Raw genomic sequence first — 14,118 nt, 5'->3', positions numbered from 1 at the left:
CTTACTGTCTTCGAGGTAATTTATTCCAGGTTTGATCAGTGTAAATACTGCTGCTTTTGTTGTTATTTAACTGTACCATATGAAGGCGAGGAGTGAACATTTAGTTTCTAATCTCCTTCAAGTCTGCCCTAAAAAGCCACCTACAGGAGGCTGCTACTCGTAACTGGGAATAATCAAAGCCTCTACTGCATTGATTGATTGATTGATTGATTGAAGAATTTATTAGAAGAATTGCATAGGATCAGGTACAGTTTCATGACAGTACAGATTCGCTGATACAAAGTCAACTAAAAGGCATTATTCCAAGAAAGCATTACACTTGTTTACATTGGAGACCTTTTTTTTTAGAATAATTAATAGAATACGCTAGGTAATACAAAACATCCCGCTGTTCCTTCTGATTATTGTTTCTTGTTTTTGTTTTTTGTTTTGTTTTCTGCTTTTGTTTTGTATTACCTAGCTTATTCTATTTGTCTCATCACCTTTTTAGTCTCTCTCGGTGCAAAATAACAGTAATTCCCCCCTTTTCTTTTTTTTACAATCTTCCCTACAAAGTACTGCTTCTTACCTGTATGTCATTCAATGTTATGAGTTTAAAAAGGTCTCCAATGTAAACAAGTGTAATGCTTTCTTGGAATAATGCCTTTTAGTTGACTTTGTATCAGCGAATCTGTACTGTCATGAAACTGTACCTGATCCTATGCAATTCTTCTAATAAATTCTTCAATCAATCAATCAATCAATCAATCAATCAATCAAATGACGAATCTGAAACCAACTTCATGGTTGTCGCAATGGACGTCATTGGAAAAGAAAAGTCAACTAAAACGATACATCTTAAATGTGAAAATGTGCCTTTATCAACAAGGGACGTACATAAAAGCGTTTATTTGAAGACTTTGGGTTGATTTGTTTTTTTACGTCGGAGAAGAGCCTGCTTTGTGTCAGCTGGTTCATTGTCAAACCATAATGTAGTCCAAAAAGGGAACAAATGGAGTTAATGTCATTAGTTACAGCCGTGCTTTTAGACGGTGTAGACAGATTGAAATGAAGGCCATGAAAGAGATATTTTTTAATAAACCATAAGTGTTTTTTTTTTTAACAAGCTTTATTGAATAGTTCTCATATTACAAAAAACACAAACAGACAGACATACAAAACAGTCATTAATACATAAAAGTACAACAACACAGGAGCCAGGGGGATTTTTAAACAAACACATTAAATAGAGAGCATAAATTAACAGTTTTGACAGCTTTTTTGTTATTTGAGTCAGAGATGGAACTCAAGTATTGCTTGGTTTCATTCTCAAAAATTAAAAAAAGGGGTTTTGAATGACTGAATTTGGATTTATGAAAACCATAAGTGTTTATAATTCTCCTTTCCTGTGATTATTACGTCTGTTGCCGCTCTGCTGCGGCGCATGCGCATAACTGTGACCGTTCCGCTATGCTGCTGCGCATGCGCACAACTGTGAACGTTCATGCTCATTACAGGCTATTTCTGTTAGCATCAAAATAACGGCCAGTTACTGGGAAATACACACTTTTATCCACAGGTAAGATTTAATATGAGTCTTTTAACCTATAATATAGCAATGCAAGGTATTGTCTGGTGCTTGTTTACCTGTTTAAGCTTTGTAACGTTGTGAAGCTAGCAGGCTAATTTAGCTAGTAGTCACGTCGGAGCGAACGCGATAAAAGACATTTTTAAAGTGATTCAATTACATTTTCCTGTCTGATATGTCCGTGTAACATAAATAAAACTCTGTTTGTTCTTTGTTTTTCTCTGAGGGAATTTAGCGAGTGTCTGTGTTTATTCTGAGCCTTGATAAACACGTTTCACTAATCTGTCTTAATTCTTAAACATTTGAGCTGCAGCTTCACTATTAAAGGGTTTAAACGACCACATTTAAACTTTATCGTGTTTCTACGGTAATTTCTGAATTGTAAACTGATATATGACCCTAAACTAACAGTTGGCTCAGAAAAACAAACCTCATTAAACATTAAAACATTAAAAATCAGCACTTTTTACTTAAGTTTTTAGTTTTAATTATTATAGTAAAGTGTTTGCTCACGATTCATCCACATTTGAAGTAACAGTACCGTCCTCAAGACATGTGGGTCAATGAAGAATAAGGATTTTCAACAGGTCAATTTTAAAATAATTAAAAAAAAAAAGAATATTTATTGCAGTAGTTCAAACATTGAGAATGTGTACACATAAATTCATATAAAAATTATAAATTAAGTGATTTCAGAGTTTTTTGTCACGGTGAATTGGCACTAGCCTTAAAAATGTGGGGCAACCATGATTCATATTAAAAAAATTCCTTAACATCTTTTTTTTTCAAGTTTTCAGTATTATACAAAAATGGTTGTTTTTTTAATGGAAACATTAAAACATTGAAAATCAACCCTTTTTTAAAAATTTTTTTTTTACATGTTTCTTTATTGGGTAGTCGATGTAATGCATATTACACAACATTTTTTTTAAAGGCTTCGACAGAATACCCCGTTTTATATTTTACCACACACACAAAACAAAAAAACAAAACAAGTAAAATAAATAAGGACACAACTTAACATAACAAACTCCTCAAAACACAGACTGTAAAATACGTAATTATAAACAGGTCCCAAAGTAAGTACCAATTACCAATCAAACTCTGACTGAAGACAATAATAGGAAAAATAAAGTAATAAAATAAAATACAGGACACACAAAACAAGAAAAAAAAAAAAAAAATGAAATAAGATAAATAAATACAAATTAAAATAAACAGACATAAGAGGAACCCTAAAAAAAATAGACATGGTTAGCAATATCATACTTCCCTATAATCAAATTCAATGAATCTTCCAAGGATGCCAAAGAATTAACAAAAGAAATCAGCACTTTTTACTTAAGTTGTTAGTTTTAATTATTATAGTAAAGTGTTTGCTCACGATTCACCCACATTTGAAGTAACAGCACCGTCCTCAAGACATATACTCTTTTGCTCTGATTATGGGTTTGTGTGGGTGTAACTATCAAATTTACCCTTTTCCCTACAAACTTATATAAATCATGTTTTATATATTCTTTACTAATTAAGAGATCATTTCTTTCAGGTTTGAGCAATCTAGATATTCTGAATAAAAGAGAGGTGAAATTGACCTTTTTAATGAATTTGCACAAACACATTTAAACTTTATCGTGTTTCTACGGTAGTTTCTGAGTTGTAAACTGATATTTGACCCTAAACTAACAGTTGGCTCAGAACAACAAACCTCAGTACATGTTGATGGAAACATTAAAAATCAGCACTTTTTACTTAAGTTTTTAGTTTTAATTATTATAGTAAAGTGTTTGCTCACGATTCATCCACATTTGAAGTAACAGTACCGTCCTCAAGACATATGGGTCAATGACGAATAAGGATTTTCAACAGGTCAATTTTAAAATAATAAAAAAAAGAATATCTATTGCAGTAGTTAAAACATTAAGAATGTTGTGTACACCTAAATTGACCTTTTTAATGATTTGCACGAATATAATAGAGGTTTCACAAATAAAACATTCTGGTTTATATATTATTTATCATGTACCGGTACACAATAATGTCATCCAGATTTGAGCAGTCTAAATGTTGTGGTTTTTGATGAGAACCTGCTCTAAAGTTGTTTTAATGTAAAAAAAACAACAACCAAACCAAAAAACTCTTTGTTTGCCATTTTCACAAGTATAATGTATGCTTTACAAGTCCCTAACTGTGTTTAATTTATTTATTTGTTATCTTCTTTTCCCCCCACAAACTGTTATATAAATCATGTTTTATATATTCCTTACTAACTAAGAGATAATTTATAATTCATTTACTGTTTTTATATATTTTATCTACACAATGTCATCCAGATTTGAGCAGTCTAAATCTTGTAATTTTTTATGAGAACCTGCTCTTAAAGTTGTTTTAATGTAAACAAAACAAACAACCCCCCAAAAAACCTCAGACAAACAGACTTTTTTATTTTTTCCCATTTTCACAACTATGATAGACGTTTTACAAGTCCCTGACCCTGCTTAATTTATTCTTTTCCATCTAAGAGGTAATTTACCTTCTTTTTCCCGCCACAAAATGTTATATAAATCATGTTTTATAAATTCCTTACCAACTATGAGATAAATTATTCCAGGTTTGAGCAATTTAGATATTGTGAATAAAAGAGAGCGGTGAAATTGAACTTTTTTTAATGCATGTGCACAAATATAATAGACAAACAAAACAAATAAGAAATTGTGTTTTTATATATTGTTTTTTGTTATCTACACAATAATGTCATCCAGATTTGAACAGTCTAAATGTTGTGGTTTTTGATGAGAACCTGCTCTAAAGTTGTTTTAATGTAAAAAAAAACTCAGAAAACTTGCAATCTTAGTGGGGCATGGTCAGATAAAACGATGGCTTCATAGTTTTTATATTTTACTGCTGTAAGTAGTTTCAAGTCTCTGAAGAAGTAATCAATCCTGGAGAAGGATTTATGTGGCTGATAGAAAAATGAATATCATCATTGGCTCTGGTTCATATATCTCCATACATCTATTACATTCACTGGCTTTAGAACATTTTGTAAAAGTTCTGCTGATTTGGACAGAGTGTTGCTTTTTTGATGATCTATCAAGCAATGGATCATCACAAAATTAAAATCGCCAGCTAGAATCAGGTTGTGGGTGTGAAGATTAGGTAAGGAAGCCAGTACTGAACCTATAGCCGTTCATCATTGAAATTGGGGGCGTAAACGTTGGCCAGAATCACTGCAGTGTTATAAATTTCCCCAGTCATTATTACATACCTGCCTTTTGTGTCTGAGATTACATCTGATGTAGTAAAGGGAATATTGATTATAATAGCAGTCCCTTGTTATTTGGAATTAAGGCTAGAATGAAATGCATGCCCCACCCGATTCATATATAGTTGTTAGTGTTTGATTTTTGAGATGCAAGACTGCAACTTTTTGCCATTTTCACAAGTATAATAGATGTTTTACAAATCCTTGACTGTGCTTCATTGATTCTTTTTCATCTAAGAGGTAATTTAGTCCAGGTTTGAGAAGTTGCATGGTTTTTATACTGGACCTGGTTAAAGGCGGCCCGGATACTCTAACTTCAGACGTGTTATTGTAAACGAGTTCCAGAAAATTTTAGATGAATTCAAAACAAAATCTTCTTCTTCCTCCCATGTCTTCTCATTTTAACCAGAGTAATCTTGATTGCAAAAGTGTTTTCCAAATTGCATATTTGAACGGGAAATGCCATTTATATTTTCAATGACATACTTGCAGGCGCACGTGTAGGAGTGTCTCGGGGTGAAGACAACCCGCAATGTTGAACCCGACCAACGGTGACCCGGGCCACGTCGTTGTGAATTATGTCGAGGAGTATTTGGATCTGGTGGAGTCGCTGCCATTTGACCTGCAGAGGAGCGTTTCCCTGATGAGAGAAATTGATGCAAAGTATCAAGGCAGGTATCAAGACTGTTGGTAAAATGCATCTGCCTTTATTCCTCCAGGTCATAGCTATGCACTTGGCAGGGTCTGAAAATAGTTGTTCTGCAGTAATGCTCTTTTGATGCCTTACTTGCTAAATCACATTCATAAATGAACTTAAAAGGTTAAATAATGTTTTTTACATGGGCAAATTAACAGCATGTGACTAAGTCAGCTAAATAAAAAAAAAAAAAAAATTCTCTCAATTTTTCAGTTTTTCAAACTTGGGCTAACAGTCCAATTTTGTAATAATTATAAAGTACTTCTTTGTTCTACAATGAAACTTAATATTTACACTCAGCAATAACAGTTTGATGTATGTACTAAGCTAATCATAAAGTTGATTGTTTTTTCCATAGACTTTGAGAAACACGACAAAATTAACTGCAGAAAATGATCACTGGTACAGTTGTTTTGGTAGATTTGAGAATGGTATGGGGTATTTTAAGCTTAATCTACTTAAACTGGAAACGGTGAGAATTAACATGACATTTCAAATTATACTACAGTTGCTTTTAAGGTGGACTGGTCATATATACAGCAAAACATGGCCAAAGGCAGTCATACCAAAGTGCCACTTTGTTTTTATTCTTATTCATCAAAGCTTCAGAAAACACATGATCTTGTAAAACAGACGTGAAAATAATCCAGTATAGCCAGTAACAGGCTGGAAGTTGGTATTCTCTTTGTTTTGATCTTTGATATTCTTGTGAATTATTCTTTTTGTTTGATTCGTTTTTTGGGCAGATGTCCTGAAGGAGCTCGATGACGCCTATGAACGGTATCGCCACGAGTCCGACACGATTCAGAGGCGCAAACTCCAGTTTTCTATTCAGAGGGCGCTGATCCGCAGCCAGGAGCTCGGAGACGAGAAGATCCAGATTGCTGGTCAGATGGTACGTAAAGAAGTGTTCAGAGTTTAGGGGCAGGCTTCTTAAATGTTTGCAGATCATGAGCAAAGAGGCGAGGTTACACATTAGTTGAATTAAAAGATTAATCTCTTAGATGTAAACATGTATTTGATGAACTGGTAACAATAATGTGGAAACAAAGCTTAAAATATGAATCTAAGTCTGTGGGTTAAATAAGTATCAGAGTTGGAAGAGGGTGTCTCTTTTCCTAGTTTAATCGATATGTTCACAGTTGTACTGTAAAATCCTACTCCTTTTAGATTTATTTTTGTTAGGTGCTTTTGGTTACTGAAATATGTTAATAAAAGCTAGTTAATACTGGAACCAGTGAATCAGCTGCTGACGGCGTTTTAGCAAGAGTATTTTTTAAATTTATTCTTTAAAACGCGTGCCATATTTTTAGTTAAAGTAGATGACTTACAAAAGGTTCAGGTTCAGGTTACTTTATTGATACCCAAGGGTAAACTGGTTTTGCAGTCGAGAGTTAAAACAAGCAGCAGGAAACAAAAACAGCATGTTCCTGTTTCAGGTGGAGCTGGTAGAGAACCGAACCCGACAAATAGACTGGCACTCCGAGCTTCTCATCTCCTCTCAAGAAGCACCAGAAGGTCACGTACCGCCGGCGACGTCCCTGACGACGACAGCATCAGCCTTGATGTCTTCTTCATCAGCAACGGTCACTCCAGGGAAGCCGGGCCACCACGAGAAGAAGCGGGAAGAAGTCACCCCCGGCTCGGGCTCCGGAGACAAAGCTGGAGGGAAACGGTCGAGACGACAGAAGAACGGAGAAAACCGTGAAAGTTACGGGAATCTGGATCACACCGAAGAAGTCGGGGCATCTCGAGAAAAGAGAGCGAAAACCTCCTCTAAGAAAAAGAAGCGGTCGAAAGGGAAGCTGGAGAGGGAGGTGTCTCCGCCGGACCTGCCCATCGACCCAGACGAGCCGACGTACTGTCTCTGCGAGCAGGTGTCCTACGGCGAGATGATCGGCTGCGACAACGACGAGTGTCCCATCGAGTGGTTTCACTTCTCCTGCGTGGGGCTCCATCACAAACCCAAAGGCAAGTGGTACTGCCCCAAGTGCCGAGGTGAGAACGAAAAGACCATGGACAAGGCTCTGGAGCGGGCCAAGAAGGAGAGGGCTTACAACAGGTAGCTCCAGCGGACGCTGCCCTGTACAAAATGTAACCCTGTGTCTTTGTTTCCTTTTCAAATTACTACTCTTTAAAACAGAGGAGTGTGTTGATGAAAGGCATCTTGTAAAAAGTTATTTTTGTAACCGTGTTATAGCCGAGGAGCATCATGCGCTTCCACCTGGTTGTTCCTGGAGCTTGAAGAATGGACCATGTGCATGTTTCCATCAAGCTGAAAACGTCTCGTACTCAATTATATCCCATCATTTAACAAATAAACATTTCTTAACTAAATTTTATGATCTGCATAAGTTGTTCTGGTATGTACCTTTTATGGCTTGGAGTAACAATAAACGGTGACATGACATGTTGACGGGAACAGTTGCAACAGGAAGAAGAAATTCTCACATTGGTACAAAGGTCAAACACTGATTTTATGTGTAGAAAAGATCAAAGGATTATCAAACGCAAACAAGCTTCATAAATCTAACCATATAATAGAATTAAAGTGAGTGTTCAAGTTTATTAACAGTAACGCCCAATCCAGCAGTTTCCTCTCAGTCGTATAAAATCACTTCTGCTCCGTCTCCACCCTGAACACGATATAGTCTATTCAACACAAATCTTATGGTAAGTCACAATTTAACAAAGCTGCTAGAAGTGAATAAAACCATCACATGTAAGGATGTATTGCCTTTTTTATTTACAAGTTCTGGAAAAAGGTTACATGGGGGACAACCAGTGCAAAATCTGTACATAATTTCACTTGCAGGTTTCTTTTATATACACGAAAAATCAACAGGATGGTGGTCATGCATGTAACAGTTCACAACACAGCAAAAGACACGGTGTAAAGATGTCTGACTTCATTATTGTCCGTGATTATCAGGCTGCTCATTATCCACCTGCCTACCGAAAAAAAAAAAAAAAAAAAAATACAAATAAAATCAGTGATACATCTGAAATCAACCCAAAACTGAACTGATGCACATTTTTGTAGACCCTAACATAAGTCGTGGGAAGTTACTGGAGCGAGAAAGAACATCAGATTATTTTGAGCAATGGCCCTCGAGTCCAAACTGACAAAACATCAAGGCAGGATTCAGCATATTTTCCCCTGATGGGCTTCATGAGAGGGTAAGATGAAGAAACAACCAATAACTTTTGGTAAGCAATTAAAAAAAAAAAAAAAGACAAAACTTGAAGGTAAAGTGCATAAAAAGCTTAAAATCAAAAGTGTGAGGGAACAAAAATGATGAGATACTCCACTAAAACTTGCAGCACACGGATTAATAATGGAGATGGGAGCTATGGGGATTGTCAGGTCAACTGTCCCTCCAGCTTTGTTCTACGATGGCAGAAACGCGCTTCTCGTACTCCCGCTTGTTCTCCTGGTACAGCTGAGCTGCCTGGCTGTTGGCCGGACTGTTGGGGTTTGGTTCATCAAGCAGAGACTGGGACAAAAAATAAAGAAAGATACTTTTTTAGACCATAAAACAAAGACTTTTGTTATCAGAGTCTGGTGAATATCACAACAATTTGAGCAAATAATGCATTAATAAGATAAAGAACTAGCTTAGATTCAAAGATTTCAAGTTTAGTTCACAACTTTTTAGGTAATAATACGTTTTAATCTGGTCTTGACATTTTATAACAAGTGTGTTTTTATCCTGCATTATATATGCTAACAAATCAAGACCTGTATTGTTGGCATTTCTCACCTGAATAGATGTAAGAATAGAGGAGACATCATAAGTGGGGCTCCAACGATTCTGTAGAATATCGAGACATATACTGCCATCCGCATAGACTGGAGATGGAAACAGAGTCACACATCACCCAAAAACATCACACCGCAGTAATGTTGTCATGTAACCACGAAGCACTACCCTCCTACCATTTGGATGGAACATCTTTGACACAAATCGTACTGTGGGAGGTTTATTGGGATATTCTTCTGTGAATTCTACAATGAGTTTAAATGTACCTGAGGAGGGAAAATAAATCAAATCAATAAAACAGAGCAAGGCATTAATTTAACTCGACTGTGATGATAGCAGCAGAAAACTGAGTCATCAAAGTGTTATAACCTAAACAAAATACTTTTCTGCCTCATATTTGGCTTCAAAAACCTGCTGTCACTGGAAGTTACATATTTTAACATTTCTTCTGAACCTCCAAATAAGCTGAGGTGCTCACCATCCTCAAAAGGAGTTCCTTCCGGCCTGTGGGATTTAAGGATAGAGGTATTTGCTCATTATTTCCACATATGACATTCAAAATTGCAAGATCAATGCTTTTTAAGCCGTTCTGTTTCGTACCCAAATATGACTGCATTCCACACCATGATGTTGTTTTCAGAAGGAGCACCACTGACGCCCGCTGGAGGATCCTCCTGTAGCCTTTATGACCAAAAGAAAGTTGTTATTGGAACTTCCAACTTTCTAGACATCATTTATAATTAACATTTAGTCACTGATACACTTAACAATGGGCAAAAATTATAATTACAACTTCTGTATTTACAGTTACTTATTTAGCAAAGTGACAACAAAACAAGTTACAATTAGAGATGCTGGCATCAAGTCAATTAACTATACGTGTTATGTGACAAAAGTAAATGTAGAAAAGTGCATATAGATGAGTTAAGTCCTGATCAATGTATTTACATGATGCATTTATGACTGCTACTAGGAGGAGCACTACTGCATCTAGTAAGCTACATGCACTTATGACAAGATAGTGTCTTTTTAGTTGTAGCTTTCTTATATACACAGGGAAAAAAAAAAATTGTGCTTAAAAACTTTGGATAAAAGCATCTAATAAATAACAGTAGTAGTAGTAGTACTAGGATGCCATCTGTTTAAGGTCAAACAATCAATATGGACTAAATATCACTAATTTGTGGCCAAAACGTGCTGCAGAGACACTTAAAAGTCCTGGTTTACTATGAAAATGTAAAATCTAAGTCTCTTTCTACATTTACAACAACTCTGCACAGCTTTTCCTGCAGCCTTTAACTAGTATCAGATAAACGTGTTAGAAGTTGCAAAGTTACAAAAGGTTATCTGGAGAAACGTACACCAGGAATGTTAGACCACGCCCCCCCCCCCCACAAACACCTGGAAAAGGCGAACACAAAAAGTCCTGACTTGTCAGAACCCAAAATATTATATCCCAATAAGGGAAGAAGATACTCCTGAAGTATACAGACGTCTCTAAAGGTTAAAGTAAAACCGGACCAACATATGATACACGTTTAAGAGCAGTTAAACTACGCTAAGAATACAGGAACCATATTTACGTGGATATGAGCCCTCCCTCACCAGTACAAGCTTATTAGCTGGGAATTTCATAAAATAACCCCCCGGTACATAATGGCTTCTGTCAAGATTTAATAAAGAAACTAATAGGGCTGGGCGATATATCAAGATTTTAATATATATCATTTTCAAACGCGATATGGTACGAGACAATATCGTTTATATCGATTTAATTTATTTTTTATTTTTTTAATGATTTTGATAGCTTATTTTATGACAAATTGACTTGAATGTTTTATTTGAGATTTGCACAAATGTTTTGTTATTTGCACAACTGTCAACCTCAGTGGAAAAGTCTGCCTGTTACTGTCTACATTGTATTAATTGCACAGTGTATTTTAATGCAATTGTTATGCAGGAAAGGGATATTTGTTTTATTTTATTAAAGAAGCATTTTTATTCTATATATGCAGGCAGTTTATTTTTATTTCATTTGTTTTATACATTTTGATATTGTGCAGACCTCTGTTAATAAAGGTACCTGTGTGACATTTGGCACGAGGCTTTGTATTAAAACTGACTGTTTTTTTAAGGGTTTGCCTCAGAAAAAAATGAAGCTAACAGAGATGCTATAATGCTTTGAGGGAAACCCCAATTATGTCACAGAAAAAATATCGATATATATCGAGTATCGCCATTCAGCTAGAAAATATGGAGATATGACTCTATCTATCCATCTATCTATCTATCTATCTATCTGTTCGAAAAAAGGAGTAGCAGGAAGTTTACACTTTTTTCTAGTTCCTACCCCTTTATAACTATGAATTCACATTATTGTTAAATCTACATAATATCCATATAAATATAGTCTATATAAATACTATGTAAACATGCCTATTACTACATAATTATCCATATAAGTATATAGAAAATATAAATATTACATCAATATATATAAAAAAAAAAAAATATATATATATATATATATAAAAATTATATATAAAAGTAGTTATTTATAAATAATATCAATAGATTCATATATTTTGTACATTATATTTTATATATATCATATATAATAATAATATATATATAATTTTTTATTTATTAAATCATGTATTTATTTATTAATAATTTTAAATGTATATATTTTTATTTTATATATAATTTTAGAGAAAGTGGAACTATTTCCTCAATAAAAACTGTTTTTCAAAACAGCTGTATTTAATGCAAACAACGGTTTAAGAACGATATTGAGATAACCACCTGATTTACGTCAGTGTCACTGCATAAAACCGTGATTTAAACATTAATTAAGTGAATATAAATATAATAGAATCATCTGGTCGGACATTTAAATGCTAACCAGCTAGCCGGCGGCTAACAGTCATAAACTGTGACAGAAATCTGCAAACGTCCACAAACTTGTACTTTTCCCCCCCTTAAAGATATTTCACATAAATCCCCAGGCTTTTTGAGAGTTTTATCGAGGTGAATTCATCGTTAGTTGAGGATTTAAACCACATTAGCCTCGGCTAGGCTAACGTTAGCCGCTAACCAGCGTCTGCAGAACTCACCGCTTAAAATCTCTCATAAGTCTTCTCCTCGCCGGGGTCGACATGGCTCGACCTTGTGAATTAAGTTACTAGTTACGAATGTGTTGTTGGGAACTGTGTTTTGTCGGGAATTGCTGTGTTGTTGCAGGAGTTTGGGGTTAATCGCAGTCGCAGTAATCGCGGACAGATTGATGGGGCGAAACCATTCACGCGGGGGGGGGGGCAATACATCTCCATCCAAGTTAAACACAAATATATCCATCTATCAGAAACCTATATTTTTTTAGTAAATATATATTGTTTTAAACAAGGTATCCAAGTGTATTTCAGCATTACATATTAAAATACGTGTTGGTTTTATTAAATCATGATTTCGTCTCCCCCCCCTTTTTTTGTTGGAACACTCCGATTCCCAAGGGGCGTGGCTACGGTGACGTAATGTTTGTGCAGCGCAGCCATGATGAAGGTGACAGGTGTGTGAAGCTGCAGTGGCTCAGGTCCACATTTAGAGCCCCATTCTCTCTATAAACACACCAATAATGTTAATAATGTATATAAATATATATATGCCCCATAATAAATGAACAAAATATTGAAGACTTGTGTTTAGAGGCAGTTTCTAATCAGAATCAGAATCAGGTTTATTGGCCAAGTTTGAACATGCCAGACAGGGAATTTGACTCTGGTTATTTCGTTCACTGTACAGTAAATAAACAAATGGCTCTTATTAATATATATATACAGGGGTGCAGATCCGATGTCAGGATTGGGGGGGGACACCAACATGATTTTAATTTTTAATTTTTTGCCAATATGCAACTCATACCATGCCATAAATTGGTAAAGGGTCGCCAAAAAATACTGCACAGGGAATCATTTATTGTGCTTACCTTTCTTGTTTATTTGTCCTAAACAGCCAACAGTGTGACATGTATGGAGCCCTAAACAAGTACAAGTACGGGCAGGTACGAATGTAAACAAAACGTTGACAAAAAGTCATTGTCGAGCCCGTCAAAAATGTTAAATTTTAAAGTTTAATTCAGACTAAAAAAACAAAATTTATGGAGTAGCAATACTTTCATTCTGTACACCTCAAAACGCACCGTGGATGTATTATTTTTTTAGAAATATATTTTTAATAAATATTCTACATATTCAACCTTTATGTCTGAAAATACATTTGTTCAATCTTGAATAATTTAGGGTATTTTTATTGGGGGGGACAATTCATGTTTTTCAGAAATTGGGGGGGACATGTTCCCCCCCGTCCCCCCCGGGATCTGCACCCATGTGTATATATATATATATATATATATATATATATATATATATATATATATATATATATATATATATATATATATATATATATATATATATATATATATATATATACTGCTGCACCTTTCACAGGGTTCCTACACATTTTTCAAGGTCAAATTCAAGCACTTTTCAAGCACTTTCAAGGGTAATTTTCAAAATGTTCAAGCACCTTATCACTGGGGTAAATATCTACAGCAATATATATACTCATAATTATTTTTTCCGCTTTTTATCACAATTATGTACATTGTATCATGCTGTAAACATCTAGTTATGTTTCATCTTACTGGTTTTATTTCTCCTTGTAATATCTAAACTATACAGTCTGATCCCAATTTTGTGAAACAGTTATAATTTCAAGCAATTTCAAGCACTTAAACTAAAATTCAAGCACTTTTCAGGCCTTG

The 14,118-nt window shown here is 35.0% G+C and overlaps 2 protein-coding genes across 2 annotated transcripts; one reads left to right on the top strand and one right to left on the bottom strand.

The window, feature by feature from the left end:
* Nucleotides 1-1,423: 1,423 nt before the first annotated feature.
* Nucleotides 1,424-8,172, top strand: ing1 (inhibitor of growth family, member 1). Its single transcript, XM_061723347.1, has 4 exons — nucleotides 1,424-1,558; nucleotides 5,325-5,503; nucleotides 6,276-6,424; nucleotides 6,969-8,172. The coding sequence occupies exons 2-4, from the start codon at nucleotides 5,365-5,367 to the stop codon at nucleotides 7,593-7,595; spliced, it is 915 nt and encodes a 304-aa protein (XP_061579331.1). The 5' UTR covers nucleotides 1,424-1,558; nucleotides 5,325-5,364; the 3' UTR covers nucleotides 7,596-8,172.
* An 80-nt stretch (nucleotides 8,173-8,252) lies between these two features.
* ube2al (ubiquitin conjugating enzyme E2 A, like) lies at nucleotides 8,253-12,585 on the bottom strand. The gene is made up of 6 exons (XM_061723346.1): nucleotides 12,410-12,585; nucleotides 9,894-9,974; nucleotides 9,772-9,797; nucleotides 9,470-9,559; nucleotides 9,294-9,382; nucleotides 8,253-9,026 (listed from the first exon to the last, which is right to left on the bottom strand). Exons 1-6 carry the CDS (start codon nucleotides 12,451-12,453, stop codon nucleotides 8,898-8,900), a joined length of 459 nt encoding a protein of 152 aa, XP_061579330.1. The 5' UTR covers nucleotides 12,454-12,585; the 3' UTR covers nucleotides 8,253-8,897.
* Nucleotides 12,586-14,118: the final 1,533 nt, after the last annotated feature.

The sequence above is a fragment of the Cololabis saira genome, chromosome 6 (genome assembly GCF_033807715.1).
Source record: "Cololabis saira isolate AMF1-May2022 chromosome 6, fColSai1.1, whole genome shotgun sequence".
Lineage (NCBI taxonomy): Eukaryota > Metazoa > Chordata > Actinopteri > Beloniformes > Belonidae > Cololabis > Cololabis saira.
The sequence above is the reverse complement of the archived record's forward strand: the minus strand, read 5'-3'. Positions and strand labels throughout refer to the sequence as shown.

Bases quoted from the DNA above. Each gene is read 5' to 3' on its own strand.
- ing1 (XM_061723347.1), top strand. From the start codon at position 5,365: ATGTTGAACCCGACCAACGGTGACCCGGGCCACGTCGTTGTGAATTAT. The intron at 5,504-6,275 runs GCAGGTATCAAG...TTTTTTGGGCAG, and splicing joins AATTGATGCAAAGTATCAAG to ATGTCCTGAAGGAGCTCGAT. The intron at 6,425-6,968 runs GTACGTAAAGAA...TTCCTGTTTCAG, and splicing joins TCCAGATTGCTGGTCAGATG to GTGGAGCTGGTAGAGAACCG.
- ube2al (XM_061723346.1), bottom strand. From the start codon at position 12,453: ATGTCGACCCCGGCGAGGAGAAGACTTATGAGAGATTTTAAGCG. The intron at 9,975-12,409 runs GTGAGTTCTGCA...TTGGTCATAAAG, and splicing joins CTTATGAGAGATTTTAAGCG to GCTACAGGAGGATCCTCCAG. The intron at 9,027-9,293 runs GTGAGAAATGCC...TTTTTGTCCCAG, and splicing joins CTATTCTTACATCTATTCAG to TCTCTGCTTGATGAACCAAA.